A 16,601-nucleotide genomic window follows, 5' to 3' on the forward strand; every position below is an offset into this window, starting at 1 on the left:
TCCGGAAGATAATTCAGCTCTTGGGCGATATGAATTCTAAAATCAGAGCAGGTTCCAAAGTCACAAAGTTTCGCACTTCTTGGGTCGGTAATTCAGGTCTTGGACCGTTAAATCAGGGCTTGGGTCGCTTCAATGCAAGGGTATCTTACATTTTCACAAGAACACTCCTACACTTGTGTTTTCGGTACCGTCGTCCGAAGAGTTTTCCTTGTATTTTCGTTACCAGTCACGTCTGCGCTGCTAAGGGTTGATGGCATAGATTTTTAAAGCCCAAAGGGCTAGATGTCGTGCTTTAAGCCATCGCAGGCAAAAAAAAGTGAATATCGGAAGAAATATTGCTGCTATTGTTTTCGAAAACCGGGGAAGCTTCTGATTGGTCAAGCGCTGAAATTCTATTGTATTGTCACGTGACAATAAGTACGCCATCTAGCTGTTCGAGCTTTATAAATCTATGGTTGATAGCTGTATGCGAAGAAGCAGAGCATGCTCTTCAACAAGGTCTAGAGAGTGCTCAAAGGACCGAAGTTCTGAGCGTAATACTTGATGTAGTCCTGAGAAGGACGAATCAAGTGTCTCCGGATAGATAAGTGGACATAAATTGAAACGTCAACTCGGAATTAAAAATTCTACACCTTAAAACACCCAATGTATACTGTAAATAAACGCTTTGAAAACTTCAGTTTCGATATATTTTTGTTTGTTTGTTGGAAATGCTTTTCAGCTCATCTAGGTACGCCCATTTTCTACTAATGAAAACTTTGTATTTTTTCAATATACACGCTTGTTTTTTATAAGAACCAGTAAATTTTGGCCGACCCTTAGATTATTCTTAAATTTCTATTCTTTCGAGGGTCTAAATCCTAGGCTAGTTCTTATAAAATTGTTCTTATAAAAGAAGCATATAGTTCTTACCATCTTTGATTTCAAAATTTGATTTTCGTTGAATAATCGTTTCCTATAAATAAGATATGGAATATTCATCAATTTCCATTTCAACTTCTTCGTCAAGCCAATATGAATTTAGTTTAATATTTTTGGGGGACATTTAAAGGGACATAAAAGTACTAACGAAATTTGTAAACAAACTGTATGCAGCGGATACAAAATCAAAACAAATGTCACATGTCAAAATAAAAAATCAATACAAATGTAACTGATTTTGATTGTTTCAATTGTTTTGGACACGTGATTTTGATTGTTCTCTTCAATGATACTTGGTTTGCGCAATGTTTACAAATTACTACTTTTATGTCCCTTTAAAGAGTTTAGCGAAAAGTTTGAAATAATTTCACTTTAAGTAAACCTGCGACCGCAGTCGGAGGCGACCCGAAGGCTCCTCTTTCGATAGCTATCTACCCGAAGATAGGGGAGGGCGCCACTTTCTCCCTGAATTGCTCCACTTACCCTTGATCCTTCTCTTAATTGCTTCGCATCAAGCATAGAAGCATCAAGTACCATTTTGGAAATTGGGGTTGAACCCACAACCTTGCAAACCGTAGTCGGATTCTCTACCACTGTACTACGGTCGCTAAATTCGCTTTGAAGCTTGGAATATTTGATTGAATAAGCCCTACACCTACTCTTTTTAGATCGAAAGAAAATACAGTTGCCTCTCTCTAATTCGATCTCTAAAGTACTAAGACTTTTCTTCGAATTAGAGAAAGATTCGAATTACAGAAAGTATTTTACACTTTTTTTCCAGCTGAGTGGAGCAGTTTTTCTGTTCGAACTACAGAAAGATTCGAATTAGAGAGGTTCGAATTAGGGAGGGTTGACTTTACCGCAAATCACAAAGAACAAAACGGAACGAAATAAATAAAAACAGGCCATGTACCTCTGGTTTCAAAACAGTTTTCTTGAAGTATCTCCATCCACGAGCATCAATCAAATGAGAATCTCCAACACCTTCAAACGGTTCATCAATCACCACACAGATCTGGTCATTGCCATGGTGATTTACAGAATGGCAATCATCAGTTAATGTACAATGTCCTACACATTGTACCTCCGTCAAACCTCTCAAATGTGCGTATTTGTTTTTAACAGCAACTCTCCTATGCTCTTTGACATCAAGGAATCTCGCCTGTTTGTTGATACGATCTAATGTTGATTCTATGATCTTCAATTTTGCCAGAAAGTAAATGATCATATAGTGTTTTAATATCGTCAATTTCATTTTGATTTTTGATAAAGAATGATACTTGCAATGGTACGTTTGTATCATCTAGAAAATTGAAATTTCTTTATTGTTGAAAAAAATTCAAATCTTGGTACGATCGTGATTATTTAATTATTTAATTTTATTTGAATATATTTTTATTCGACATATTCTTAATAAATTTATATTCGATGTATTCATCGAATGAAGAATATATAATATATGATAATATGAATTAAAAATTATTTTTCGTACTCTTACCCATTCCCAGCTGGCACACAACGTTGTTTTAACGTTCATCTAACGTTATATGGACGTTGTGAACGTTAAATAAACGTTGAAACAACGTTGTGTACCAGCTGGGTTCACACAAATAATTTTCAACAGCATGAAATTATAAAGTACCGTGAGTGGTCCTAAATCCGACAGCCCACTGCTATGAAAAAAAATTCTATGTTTACAAACATTCCCTCTCCAAGTTGAACAATAAACTATTGCAAGAAATTTTGAAACAAAACATCTAACAAGATGACTATGATGTCAAGATGTCAATTAATGTGATCAAAAAAGTGCGAGTTGTAAAAATAATTACCTCTAGTATTCTGAATCTGTTGCTCGTGTTTAAAACGTTAACAATTTTGTAATAAAAAATTATGTTTTGTATAAGATGTTATTTGGTTCATTTAGTTCAGTGTATCAAATCTTTCAGTTTAGTTGACACTTTGGTATCTTCATTGCGTCACAGCGAAAGATTTGTTTTCATTTTACAGTATGGGCCCCCAAAACGTCGATTAAATTTAAAATTTCTCTTAAATCTAGAGGAAAAGAGGTCTTACAAAAATTTTTGCTGCATGAAAAACTTAAACATTTCTACTTTATTTCCCAGAAGTTCTTTTTCAAAATTTTCAATCTCAACAATATTTTTCAATCGCTTAAAGATACGTAGCTTTTTTCTAATGGCCCCCAAAACGGAGGTTTGCAATTTTAACGATTTCTCGAGATATCTGTAAGATATGAATACAAAATTTTCACCATAGTTTGGAAATGTGATTTAGAGGGTTTTGGGCATAGATTAGTTTGATAAAATTTTTACAGTATACCCCTGGTTGTCAAAACGCAGGTTTGGGGCCCCAAAACGTAGGTGTAGTTAAAATCAAATTATTAAGCCCAGTGGTAATAGGATGAGAAACGATGAACATATTTGTGTTTTCCATTAAATTTACGACCCGGTGGATGTAAAATTTATGATTTTTTAAAAATGTTTCAAGATTTTCGATGATGCAAAGTCCAAACTGAAAATTTAGAAATTTCCAAATAACAATTTCGATTTAACAACGTCTTAATCAAGTTTCTGAAAACCAATCTCTTTTGAAAATAGTTCCATTCATGTATGGAATATGCTGTGAAAATTTTAGAGAAACAGCTTAACTGAAACTGAAAATATTAAGCTTTAAAAGTATTTTTCTCCTATATTTGGCAAAATAATGACGGAATTTGCCGTTTTTACTGATTCAATGAAATTTTTTATATAAAATGTTAATTTTTTATTATAAACTATTAACTCAAGCTGATAGGAATGAAGTTCCAAGACTTTTTGCTGTTTCTCATATTTAGAATTTTCGGTTTTATCAATGCTGATTTTAGGGCCCCAAAATACTGGTTGACCTTTAAGATGCTATATCTTTCACTCATCTTCTAAAGTCACAGATGTATCTGCATTTTCTGAAAGGCATTAGGTGTAGAAAGTTTCCTATACCCCATTTTCATAACTTATTTTCACTAGACCAAAGAGCTAGAGTGAGTTATATGCAATTTTTACCTAATTTGTTGAAATACTTCCTTTAGACACAAATATGTTATTTTGAAGCTGTCTCAAACCATCAAAAACATGCTCATTTTTAAGTATGACCATCATTCTTTCAAAATAAACAAAAATCGTCTAATTCTGATAAATCTACAGGTCAGAATCCTCATTTTAATGACGATCTCCGTTTTGGGGGCCGTCTCCGTTTTGGGGGCCGTCTCCGTTTTGGGGGCCGTCTCCGTTTTGGGGGCCATATACTGTAGTTTGTATCTTTTAAAGACTCCATCGGATTTAGGCAGGGCTGTCGGATTTAGGACCACTCACGGTACAAGGTGAATCGAGAATTTCTCAAACGTGACTTTAAAGGTTTTATTTTTAGATAAGTTACAGTTGCGACTCTGTAGAGCTGGAAGTGAATTCTTGTCTACTGACTGGTCAGAGACGGTGAATTGGGAGAAATCCATCTCCGCATTGCTAGTGTGTTGGAATCCACCAACTACTACACTAACGGAAAGTTTGGGCATGCGACCACAGATATTAATCATCAATTTTGTCCCATGTATTATAACCTTTATTGGACCTACCTGGAGGTCCTATAAATTAACCTGTGCTCGTCTATTCGTCTGTTACCAACTTTTCTCGGGATTGAACCACAGGAATTTTGTGATTTCTGGTGCAAAGGTGCAAAATGGTGATTACCAAAATGTGAGAAGCCCTCTTTTCAAAAAAAATTTTGTTGGGCCAGTTTGGACTTAATTTTTGGACTTAATTACAGTGTGCTAAATATGAAAAAGCTCATTCAGTTTTTGTTTCTACATTGCCTTCAACATTAAAATTTTATTGTTCATTTTATAAACAGGTAGGTCCATAAAAGTATCGCTTGTTTTTTTTCTCATTTTCAGACTATTAGTCATCTAAAAGAGACCATGGCATTGCAATCAGAGGATATCCAAACAATGAAACAAGAAATTGCTGACTTGCATAATCGTTCATCATCATCATATAACAACAAATCCAATTCTGTAATCACTGACAGGAAATTCGAAATGTTTCAAAGACAGGTTAGTGGTATCTTAAGGGAAGAAATTCTCACGTTTTTTGACAAATCTGCGAAATTAAATAAACGGCCCCCAAAACGTAGGTCGTCATTAAAATGAGGACTTTGACCTGTAGATTTAACAGAATTAGACGATTTTTTTGAAATAATGATTTTGAAAGAAAAGATTTTGAAAGAATGATGGTCATACTTAAAAATGAGCCTGTTTTTTATGGTTTGAGACAGCTTCAAAATAACATAATTGCGTCTGAAGGACATGTTTCAACACCAAAATTAGATAAAAATTGCGTATAACTCACTCTAGCTCCTTGGATAGTGAAAATAAGTTATGAAAATGGGGTATAGGAAACTTTCTACACCTAATGCCTTTCAGAAAATGTACATACATCTGTGACTTTAGAGGATGGGTAAAAGATATAGCATCTCAAAGGTCAACCAGTATTTTGGGGTCCTAGAACCAGCATTGATAAAACCGAAAATTCTAAATATGAGAAACAGCAAAAAATCGTAGAATTCCATTCCTATCAGCTTGAAATAATAGTTTATAACAAAAAATTAATATTACATATAAAATTTTCGCTGAATCAGCAAAAACGCCAAATTCTGTCATTTTTTTGCAAAATGTAGGAGAAAAATACCTTTAAAGCTTAATATTTTCAGTTTAAGTTAAGCTTTTTTTCTAAAATTTTCATAGCATATTCCATACATGAATGGAACTATTTTCAAAAGAGATTGCTTTTCAGAAACTTGATTAAGACGTTGTTAAATCAAAATTGTCATTTTGAAAGTTTCTAAATTTTCAGTTTGGACTTCGAAAATCTTGAAATATTTGATAAAAATCATAAATTTTACATCCATCGGATCGTAAAGTTAAGGGAAAACACAAATATGTTCATAGTTTCTCCCCCTATTACCACTGGGCTTAATAATTTGATTTTAACTACACCTACGTTTTGGGGGCCCCAAACCTGCGTTTTGACAACCAGGGGTATACTGTAAAAATTTTATCAAACAAATTTATACCCAAAACCCTCTAAATCACATTTCAAAACTATGGTCAAAATTTTGTTTTCATATCTTAAAGATATCTCGAGAAATCGCTAAAATTTTAAACCTCAGTTTTGGGGGCCATTAGAAAAAAACTACCTATCTTTAAGCGATTGAAAAATATTGTTGAAATTAAAAATTTTGAAAAAGAACTTCTGGGAAATAAAGTAGAGATGTTAAAGTTTTTCATGCAGCAAAAAATTTAGTAAAACCTCTTTTCCTCTAGATTTGAGAGAAATTTTAAATTTGATCGACGTTTTGGGGGCCACATACTGTATGCTTTTTTTATTTTCCTATTCTTCATTCTTATCAATTTAAAATAACACCCTACTAGGGATATGTTCTTAAAGGTATTCTATACGATTAGGTTGATTATCACCCTGGCATTCTTATGAAAACTATTCTTATAAAAAGGCGTTCTATGTTTTAGGTTCAGAGTGAACTCGAAAATTTAACTTCACAGATCTACAGAGCTGGTTCTACTTCATCCTACAAAACAGGTTTTGAAACATCCTCTTTAAGATACCAACAAGATGTGTCACGTGACTTAAAATCGCAGTAAGTGCTTAATGTTTAATTTTAAATTTTGATTTTTTAACATTACGAAAACGGCACCATTTCTGCACAATGTTTTTAGAATCACTTGCGTAACAAAAAAATCCAGTCTAAGTCTATAAACGGACGAGTCACAATTTGAACTTTGAACAGCTTTTTTTTTCGTGATGACAAAATAACGTGCCATGTCTCTTCTCTCCTGTCAATACTGCTTAAATAAGTTCATTTTTTTCCAGGAAACGCCTTATAGAAGAAGAAACAGATGCAGTAAGAAGAGAAATCGATCTCATCAAATCACGAATTGGTATATCTCTAAAATGTCGTTCGTTTGTTCGTTCGTAGACTATCAACCAAATCCAATTTTTTTTGGACCTACCTTACCTGGAGGTCCTATAAATTAACCGTTGTCCGTTCGTTCGTCCGTCCGTTCGTCCGTCTGTCCGTTCGTTCGTCCGTCCGTTCGTCCGTTACCAGCTTTTCTCGAGATGCAAAATGGCAATGCCCAAAATGTGACGGAGCCCGATTTTCGAAAAAAAATATTCTGGCTGAAAATGCCAGAAATATGCCGGAAAAACTGTTTTTTTGGCATTTTCTCGAGATTTTATCGTTAGTTTTTTCTGATTTTTTGCTCAATGATGCGTATAACAATGCCCAAAACATGACGGAGTCCGATTTTTGAGCAAATTTTTTCTCCGGCCGTAAATGCCGGAAATTTTCTGGATTTTCATTAGACTTTTTCCTTATAATTGGTTGTTTTTTCATTCAAAAACATTATCAATAGCAATGCCCACCATCGAGCATGTTTCAATTTTCAATAAAATTGATTTTTGAAGCCGGAACTATTTAAAAATCGCCGGAACAACCTATTCTCGCCGAAAAGACAGTATTTCTTGAATTTTTCGAGCTGTACTTTATATTTTTTATGAAATTTTGCACACTGATGCAAAGTGACAATACCTAAAATGTGACGGAGCCCGATTTTCGAAAAACATTTCTTTCCGGCCGAAAATGCCGGAAATATGCCGGAAAAACCGGCTTTTTGACGGTTTCTTATCTTTTACATAGTTATATAAAATGGTATTAATTAATTCCTGATGGGGCCCGATTTTCAAAAAAATTAATTTTTTGGACACATTTGGGCCAAGAAGTGCCTAACATGTTTTTTTTTGGGGAAATTAACTTTTTATCGTCAATAGGGAAATCACGCTGAAATATTTATTCACCCCAGTATCCACGACTATAAGTCATACGACTTCAACTATACTTCACAGGTCGATATTTATTTGAGCTGTGATACTCCCGGTAATCTATTCAAGCTGCTCACTACACTTTTTTACTCTCTTGCTATTTGTCCTATTTTTATCTGATTCTCATCATCAGGTAGGTCCATTCAGCATGTTGCTTGTTTCATTTTATTCCAGAGAAAATCGAAAGCGAATCAAGTATCCATGTTCGTGACGTCAAAGATATCGATCGCCGATGTGACTCCATTCAACGTGTAAGTGTACTTTAGGCGTACAAACTTACGCGACGTAAAATTGTTGGACTTACTTCTCGCCTAAAGTATACGAAATAAAGATAGTGATATTTAATTCAATTCCACAACCGCCCATTTCTACGCACCACCCGTCGCACCCGTTTCAACTACTTTAAAGGAGAAAACTTATTTTACCCCCCCCCCCGGCAAAATTTTCGTTTGAGAAAAACAGTTTAGCATACCAGACGGCTGATTAAGACATAATAGAAATTAAAATCAAAACTAATATATGGAATAAATTATAGATTATACAAACTAAAATCATCCAGTAACAATTATAACACCTACGTTATCGCGGAAAAAAATGTCATAGTTTTATTTAGTTGGGGTCTTTTTTTGTCAGAAAAAAATTTCGTCACCTAGGGGCATTTTCGTCACTCTCCCCCGACCGAACTTTCGAAGTCGTCACTTTTCCCCGACCAAATTTACTATTTAGTCACTTTCACCCAAACTAAATTGTCCAAATGAAATGGTTTCCTTCACTAGCTCGAAAAAAGATCTTCGACGTTTAAAGCACTAATTTCGGTTAATAAAGGTGTAAAAAAATTAGATTTTAATTTTGGTTGGGGTTTAAAAAATCGGGTAAAAGTTTAGGTCGGGGATAAAAAAATCGGGTAAAAGTTTTGGTTGGGGTTTAAAGAATCGGTTAAAAGTTTTGGTTGGGGTTTAAAAAATCGGGTAAAAGTTTTGGTTGGGGATAAAAAAAACGGGTAAAAGTTTTGGTCATGTAATAAAATATCGGGGAAAAAATGCGTCGGAGAAAATTTTGTCACCCCCTCAAAATGTTCGTCACTTTCCCCAGACATTTTTTTCCCCGATAAGGTATAGTGTGTTATACGGATTGACCTCAAATTCACCATTATTGATTTGCAGAGTGTGACTAGTTTGACGGACGAACAAAGAAAAGCGATGAAGAATACAGAGAAGAAAAATAATGACTTATTGTTTATGAAAAAAGAACTGAAGGATATCAGGTATATACGTTTTTTTATAAGAACAAACTATATTATAAGAATATATAAGGCTTCGATGGCCAGAATCTTAAGAACAAATTAAGAACGTTTTAAAGGCTTTGTGGACTCTTAAACACCCGATTTCTTAGGAAAATGGGCAAAAATACTCACAAAATGGTGAAAAGAAAAACATGTTGTGCTTCTATCAGTATAATAAAACAAAAGGCAGACACTGTCCTGATATGAAATATGTGTCTGATATGAAACGGAAACACTTATATGTGAAAATAAAACCTTTAAGAGATAGTGAAAAAAAATCGGCTAATTTAAGCCCTTAATAAAGGCTAAGCAACCTAGTTACTTATAAAAATAATAATAGATTTTTCCACTTTCTGTTTTAGTAACGTTGTCGGAGAGTTTCAAAACTGTAATCGTTTCACTAAACAATCAGAAGGTTTGTAATTTCCGTAATTTCCGTAAAGAAAGAAATTCTGGTCCGAATTTAATACACGTAAGTATTTCCTATCAGCAGATTCGTGTGAAAAAGTCACGAAAAAACGTCGAGTAAAGCTCTGATTGGCTGAATGTTGCACACATAGGCATATTTTTTTCAAAATGTCCAGAGTGTGAGGTAATCTTTGCATGTCTTAGCCAATCAGTGCTTTACTCGATGTTTTTTGTGACTTTTCTATATGAATTTGCTAATAGGAAATTTGTGAATTTGGTGGATGACTGGAAAAAAATGCTCGAATGATGTATTGGGCCAAAACATTATTAAATAAGCAGAGAGCCTGTTTTAAAGGTCTGAAATAGCACAGATTTTGGGAGAGAACAAAATAATATAAATTTGGCGACTTACCGGAAAAATAATTTTGGTTGGAACTTAAATTGGAGGACTTCGGCTAAATCGGCCAAATTCTCTTTCCACCAAAATTTCTAGCTGATTTACTTATTGAACAAATTATTGAAAATGATAAAATCGATATTTCAATAGAGAAGCACTAGGAGCTAATCAAACAATTCTAAATCTAGCAAGGTCAACCATATTTAAATTAAGGTCTGAATTGCCACGAAAAAAATGCCAAGCTTTTTAAAACATAGCCTTTCGTGTGTTCTGCCCCGAATTCGATTTTTTGCTTACTGCAAGAGCTTCGAATGTTTAAAGTGACGGCAAAAAATCGAATGTTTGATTACCGAAAAGCTGGGCTCCAAAAAATGGAATAGACGTTAATGCGTAGGAAAATAGCCGTATAGGCTAGGGGGGGGGTCGGTAGTAAAATCTCAGACATAATGACGTTTACTACGGTGGTGATGTGACGAAAAATTGAAAAAAAATTTTACTACCCAGGGTAGTTAAATACTAAAATGGGTGGTATCTATGTGTTAAATGTTGAAAAAATTTTACTACCTGGGTAGTTAAAACTGGTAAAATTAGCAAATTTTAGCTATTTTTGTAATTCTTTTAATTTTTTGGATGACTTTTCTGAAAAAATCTGAAAATTTTTATACCTAGAAAACATTTTCTGTTGGAAAGTTGTTTGCTGCAAACGAAAAATTCACGAGATTTTTGGTCAATATAAAAAAGACTTTAATTCTAAGAGCAAAACATTAATTTTTGCACAAAGTGAAAAAGGTGTCACAGAAATAATCATTTTTTAGCTTTTTTTGTAAAGTCAGTCCGAAAAGCAACCAAAAAATAGGTGGTCTTTATGACAAATTGTCCCAAAAACCTTTTACTAGCAGGGTAGTAAAATACCTCTTCCAAGAGTCTGGGTGGTGGTATGTAAAAATTCGTAAAAATCCTTTTACTACTCATATATGTCTGAGATTTTACTACCGACTAGTAATAACATTGCAGTTGCTAAAACCAATCATCAAAGCAAAATAGCGCGCGTTACATCAGTTGGAAAACGATCAAGCAGAAATCGTTGTTCTAGGTGCAAAGTTGATTTCTTTACTTTGCTTTCCGTAGTGTGAACGAAATTTGTGTGTCGTCGTGATTCTTCTGTCGATACTTTACCTCGATATTATCCGTTCAGAAAGCTTCTTTAATTTCAACTTTTCTTATATCAGATTTTGTATTAGTTAAGGCGTGCAAACTTTTGCGAGCTGAATTTTAGCCCTTTTCGTGACAAGTAAATGCGCTTGTGAAAAATTCTTGAAAAAATAGAAAATTTGTAAAACTTCTAACTTAAAAAATTAAATGTAATATTTATGGCACTTTTAAGCCTGTTAAAACCTTATAAGTCATAAGACAAAAGTCTCAATCAAATTTTAGAACTACGTGTCCATCAAAGCCATCTTTTCGTGTGAAAAATATATCTTTGATGTCTTGGTTCGCGAAAGTTCATGCTCACGAAAAATATTTTTTTGTCAAGTTCGCGAAAGTAAATATAGTAAATTTTGCGACATTTCGACCTCGCCAAAGTTTCTTCTCTTTAAATTTGTACACCTAAAGTATGGATAAAGTATTCATATAACGTTAAAGTCGCATTAACCTTTCAAACATTTAGTACAACCTAAAAACACCAAACCGAGTGCAACAAAGAAATCAAAACCACGTCAAACAAAAAGCAATGTCGGCGACAATCTATTCAAGCACCACCGACAAAATACCGACAGTGACGGTGATTTATCGTTAAATTTCGACGACGAAATTGTAACGACAAGCTTTGAGGTGGATCACGGGAATGAGGCCGTCGATGATAGTTTACATTTGACGACGACGGTTTTGACGTTAACTCCTGTCGCCGACGATGACGACTTTCTTGAATCGTTTGAGCATGACGGTAGATTTTAATTTATATTTACATTTCACTCTCTTTAATTCGATTTTCAAGGGACCAACAAATTTATTCGAATTAGAGAAAGATTCGAATTACAGGGGGAGTAATTTAAATCACCTTACAGCTGAAGGGACCTATATTTTAGTTCGAATTAGAGACAGTTGGCTATACGCAAAATTAAACACAGTCCATTTATTCTCTTTTTTGAATCTAATGGCACTTTACGAAAGGTTGTATCATATTCCTCAGTGAAACTAAAAATCAAGTAAAGTTGAGCCAACAATTAATATTATTTTATTTTTGACTATATATTTCGGACATAATGTCCATCTTCAGGTCTAAAAGAAATAATATATAAAAACATTAAAAACAGTTAAAATCCATATCTACACTCAAAACATTTCATACACACTCATATCAAAACACATACAAGCTCCTCTCTACAAAATTACGTTTGAAAAATGAACTATCAAAGTTTAACTATCAGAATTCCGTAGTGCATTCACTAGGGAATAAGATAATTAAACTTTGATTGTCAAAACTAAAAAGTTGCCGCAAGTAGCCCTAGTACGAGATTTAGCACTATCGATCATATCGGTAATTCTTATCTGGCATTGAAAATCATCTCAATGTAGAAAGAATTAACATCGACTGTTTTTAAGAGTTCGTTTATCCTCTCTTTACCATAGATGGGTTTTCGTTGAAAATGGACGAACTTAAACTGGATTCCAAAGAGGAGCCTACAGACCATGACAAGTTAGTTGAACACGACGATGGTAGTCTGTTCGGAGACTATGAAGAGACGGGTAATGTGTATTAAATTCATTGAGTTTAAATTGACAGAGGCAAGAGATCTTCAACCTGAAGTGAAGCCTTAAGATTTGCTCTGAATTTAGAATGACGGGTTGAATCTAGATAGAGCTTTCTTTGTTTTCACGTAGCATACTCCCGGGTGCCTAATAAACGTACATGTACATTTGTGTGTCAAATTTCCCGCCTGTACGCACCTTATTAGGGCCTGTACGTTTATTTATTTTGAGGAATTTTCCCGCCTGTACGTTTATTCCCTCCTGTCCGTTTATTCATTTTGGCCCAATATCGCCCGATTCGTATCGGAAAAAAATTGTTATTTTTTGTTCAAGTAAGACGTGTAGAAAGGCTGTTAACATTCGAACGTATCGTGAGAGATTTCCAATGTTACACGAGTAAATTCGAACGTTTTGCCATAAATTCGAGCGTTTGATTTGAGCTCTACTTTTGAAAAATAGGTAGATTTTTCCCTGTACGTTTATTTGTTTTAGCTCTGATTTCTCGCACCTCACCAAAAACTGTCATATTGTATTGTATTGTCTTGAACTCTTTTTCGTTTTTTTTCCCAGGATTTACAGAAGATAAAGCCAACCAACATTTGGAAAATGATTTGTTTTCTGATAATATTAAATCGGATTCTCTTAAAGGACTTATAGACGATGAAGAATTTCCCGATTTTATCCCCGATGAAAATATGGAAAATTCGAAAACTGGAAATGGACTGTTCATTGACGATTTAGATGAAAATGATATTTTTGATGAAGATTTAATCGATGATATCCCGAAATCGGGAAATAACGATTCATTATTTATTGATACTGAGAAATCGGGAAACATTTCCGATTTCGAATTTGAAATGGACTCAAAATTAATCGATGATTCGAAAATTCAGTCAACTTTTTATGATGATTTGGGTTTAACGGATCAAAGTTCGGGATTATCGGGTTTGGATGGGTTTTCCGATTCTGAGGAAACCACTTTCAAGTAACGAATTTTATTTACACAGTGGAGTCTCCGTAATTCGAACCTCTATAACTCAAATGCCTCCCTAACTCGAGCAACTTATCTGGCCCACAAATATCTTACATAAAACACTAGATAGAGCTTTTTCTATCTTACTTGAAGCTAAATAAATCGCCATCTTGGATGAAGTGACAGTAGCGTAGACAGGGGGTGAAGAACGATCTGCGTAGGAGAGCTGATTTTTACCTATTCCTGGTATAAAAACATAATTACAATGTCGTTTAAATCTGCTCTTCTAAGGAAATGTTCCTTCACCCCTGTCTACGCTACTGTCACTTCATCCAAGATGGCGATTTATTTAGCTTCAAGTAAGATAGGACTCAAAATTAATCGATGATTCGAAAATTCAGTCAACTTTTTATGATGATTTGGGTTTAACGGATCAAAGTTCGGGATTATCGGGTTTGGATGGGTTTTCCGATTCTGAGGAAACCACTTTCAAGTAACGAATTTTATTTACACAGTGGAGTCTCCGTAATTCGAACCTCTATAACTCAAATGCCTCCCTAACTCGAGCAACTTATCTGGCCCACAAATTTCTTACATAAAACACTAGATAGAGCTTTTTCTATCTTACTTGAAGCTAAATAAATCGCCATCTTGGATGAAGTGACAGTAGCGTAGACAGGGGGTGAAGAACGATCTGCGTAGGAGAGCTGATTTTTACCTATTCCTGGTATAAAAACATAATTACAATGTCGTTTAAATCTGCTCTTCTAAGGAAATGTTCCTTCACCCCTGTCTACGCTACTGAGTGACGTCACAATTTAGCTTGCGAGATCCTTTTGAAATTTAGAAGTCATTGCAGTGTCAAAAAAGTTTCAACAGTAAAAACCAAGGTTTCTAATGTGACCTACTTTCATCAAAGATGGCGCATTATTTTGCTTCACTTACCATTGTTTGGGAAATACAGAGTAGTTCTGTCTAGTGTTTTAAATAAGATATCTGTGGTCTGGCCCGGTTAATGAACAGTGCCTCAAAAACCTTACTCTTGTCTCCCGAATAGACGGGGGGTCCGAATAAGCAGGGGGGTAGGAAAATTTTCTAAATTCTAATAAGCGGGGGTGATGGAATAAGAGGGGGGGGGGAGGGTGTAATTTGAAGACAGAATTTTTTTAAACTGATATCAACTGATATCAATTTCAACAAATAAACACGTAAAATAAGAACCAATACTAACAGAAAGAAAAATTTTAACAAGTTTAAGGTCTATCTACACTTTAATAAAATTTTGAATTATTCGAATTTAATTACCCCCCGTCTTAATAAGAGCGGGGGGGATGGATTTTTTGTCTCTTAGCAATTAGCGGGGGGGGGGCGTCTATTCGGGAGACAAGAGTATTGGATATCCCGAAATTCCCTTAACTGGAAGAAACTTTTATTCGCCGTCCAAATTCGAGCAATGGAGACTCAACAACTGTAGTTGTTAATTTTAATTCTACATTCAATATATACATATTTACTTTAAGTATATGGATATTTTCATAATTTATTCTATAAAAGAACAATAAGTTTGCTAGGAATATAACGATTTTAACATATTTTTAGCCAATTTTACCGTAGACATTTCAACGTTTTGAGTATCAATAGTAAAGATACATGTTACCATGACCTTATATAGGAGAATGATGCCTAGTTTGAAATGGATCATATGTCGATACAGGGGTGGACGAACATTTCCAGGGGGCGTAAGGGAGTGTCTTTTTCATTTTTCTCGGGAGTAAAAACTGATTCTAAAATTTTTAGGGGTCAAAAGACTGATTTTAGTTCGTTCACCCTCACTTTAAGGTATGAAAAGAATTTTTCGAAGGCTTCTTTTGCAAATTTAGCCATTTTCCAGAGAGTATTCACACATTTTCAAGAAATTTTTGACTTTAAATGTTCGTCCACCCCCCCCCCTTCTGCAATAATTTTTAATGGATTATCCAAAGAGCGGGGTTATATTTCATAGAAAATGAATTGAAATTCATCAAACTTGATCCTGGGTGACCTGATTTTGCTCTAAATATACACGTTTTCTATAAGAACTATCTATATATAAGATGACAAGCCTTCGATGGCCAAAATATCAAGAACAAGTTAAAGCATTCTAAGGCTTTGCGGGCTTTAAAACACCCGATCTCTTAGGAAAATGAAGAAGAATGTTCTCATCATGTTCTAATTTTCTTCTTTTTGTGAGCATTTTTGTATATTTTCCTTAGAAATCAGGTGTTTTTAGAATCACCAAAGCTTTAAAATGTTCTTAACGTGTTCTTTTTTTTACCATTTTGTAGGGTTTGCTCCTATTATTGAATATTAAAATTCTGAAAGACAAGTTCTTCACATGCAATCTTTTTTATAAGAACAATTTAAGAACAGTGCAGAGCCTGGAACTGCTGAATTGCAAGTAAGTTATATATCAAAATTTTAAGTATCATCGGGTATAAAGCCTTAAATACTTACCCAAAAATAAGAACAGAATAAAAACGGTTTCAGGCTCAAAATATGGAAAAAATAAGAACAACCTCAACAAAAATGTATCGGCTCTTATAAAAAAAAGATTTATCATAATATCTGATTAATCATTTATCACCCTTCTTTCATCTCTCATTCAGTATTTCCATAATTGATCAATGGAAGAGAGTCGTCTATTCAACAATCTGACGGATGGGATAATTCAACACGGAATGCATCCAAAACAAACAGGTTTGTTGAACGTTTTCTCAACGTACATGACATTCTAAATACATTTTTTGAACGTTTTCTTCATAACATTAAATGATTTTTATGCAGAAAATATTTTTGGAGATATTTTGTTATGTTATTCCTGTTGGTTTTTTCATGTAAGGTGCAAAAAGCTTCTTTTGATTTTTATGATGTTATATTCTGGAC

The 16,601-nt window shown here is 34.3% G+C and overlaps 2 protein-coding genes across 2 annotated transcripts in view; one reads left to right on the plus strand and one right to left on the minus strand.

Annotated features, from left to right (window-relative positions):
* Nucleotides 1–2,218, minus strand: part of LOC136824373 (uncharacterized) — a 31,154-nt gene extending 28,936 nt beyond the window's left edge. The window contains exons 1-2 of the mRNA XM_067080524.1: nt 1,835–2,218; nt 913–955 (exon numbers count right to left, since the gene is read on the minus strand). Coding sequence (XP_066936625.1) covers nt 913–955; nt 1,835–2,176 — 385 coding nt within the window. The 5' untranslated portion in view covers nt 2,177–2,218. The remainder of the gene's footprint in view (nt 1–912; nt 956–1,834) is intronic.
* LOC136824374 (myosin-13-like) overlaps nt 1–13,991 on the plus strand; it is a 45,736-nt gene extending 31,745 nt beyond the window's left edge. Inside the window, exons 4-12 of the mRNA XM_067080525.1 lie at nt 4,865–5,023; nt 6,497–6,624; nt 6,858–6,925; nt 8,043–8,119; nt 9,032–9,132; nt 9,513–9,565; nt 11,625–11,900; nt 12,587–12,703; nt 13,277–13,991. Of these exons, the coding sequence (XP_066936626.1) occupies nt 4,865–5,023; nt 6,497–6,624; nt 6,858–6,925; nt 8,043–8,119; nt 9,032–9,132; nt 9,513–9,565; nt 11,625–11,900; nt 12,587–12,703; nt 13,277–13,695 (1,398 nt within the window). The 3' untranslated portion in view covers nt 13,696–13,991. The remainder of the gene's footprint in view (nt 1–4,864; nt 5,024–6,496; nt 6,625–6,857; nt 6,926–8,042; nt 8,120–9,031; nt 9,133–9,512; nt 9,566–11,624; nt 11,901–12,586; nt 12,704–13,276) is intronic.
* Nucleotides 13,992–16,601: the final 2,610 nt, after the last annotated feature.

The sequence above is a fragment of the Clytia hemisphaerica genome, unplaced genomic scaffold, assembly GCF_902728285.1.
Source record: "Clytia hemisphaerica strain Z4C2 unplaced genomic scaffold, Clytia hemisphaerica genome assembly, whole genome shotgun sequence".
NCBI lineage: Eukaryota > Metazoa > Cnidaria > Hydrozoa > Leptothecata > Clytiidae > Clytia > Clytia hemisphaerica.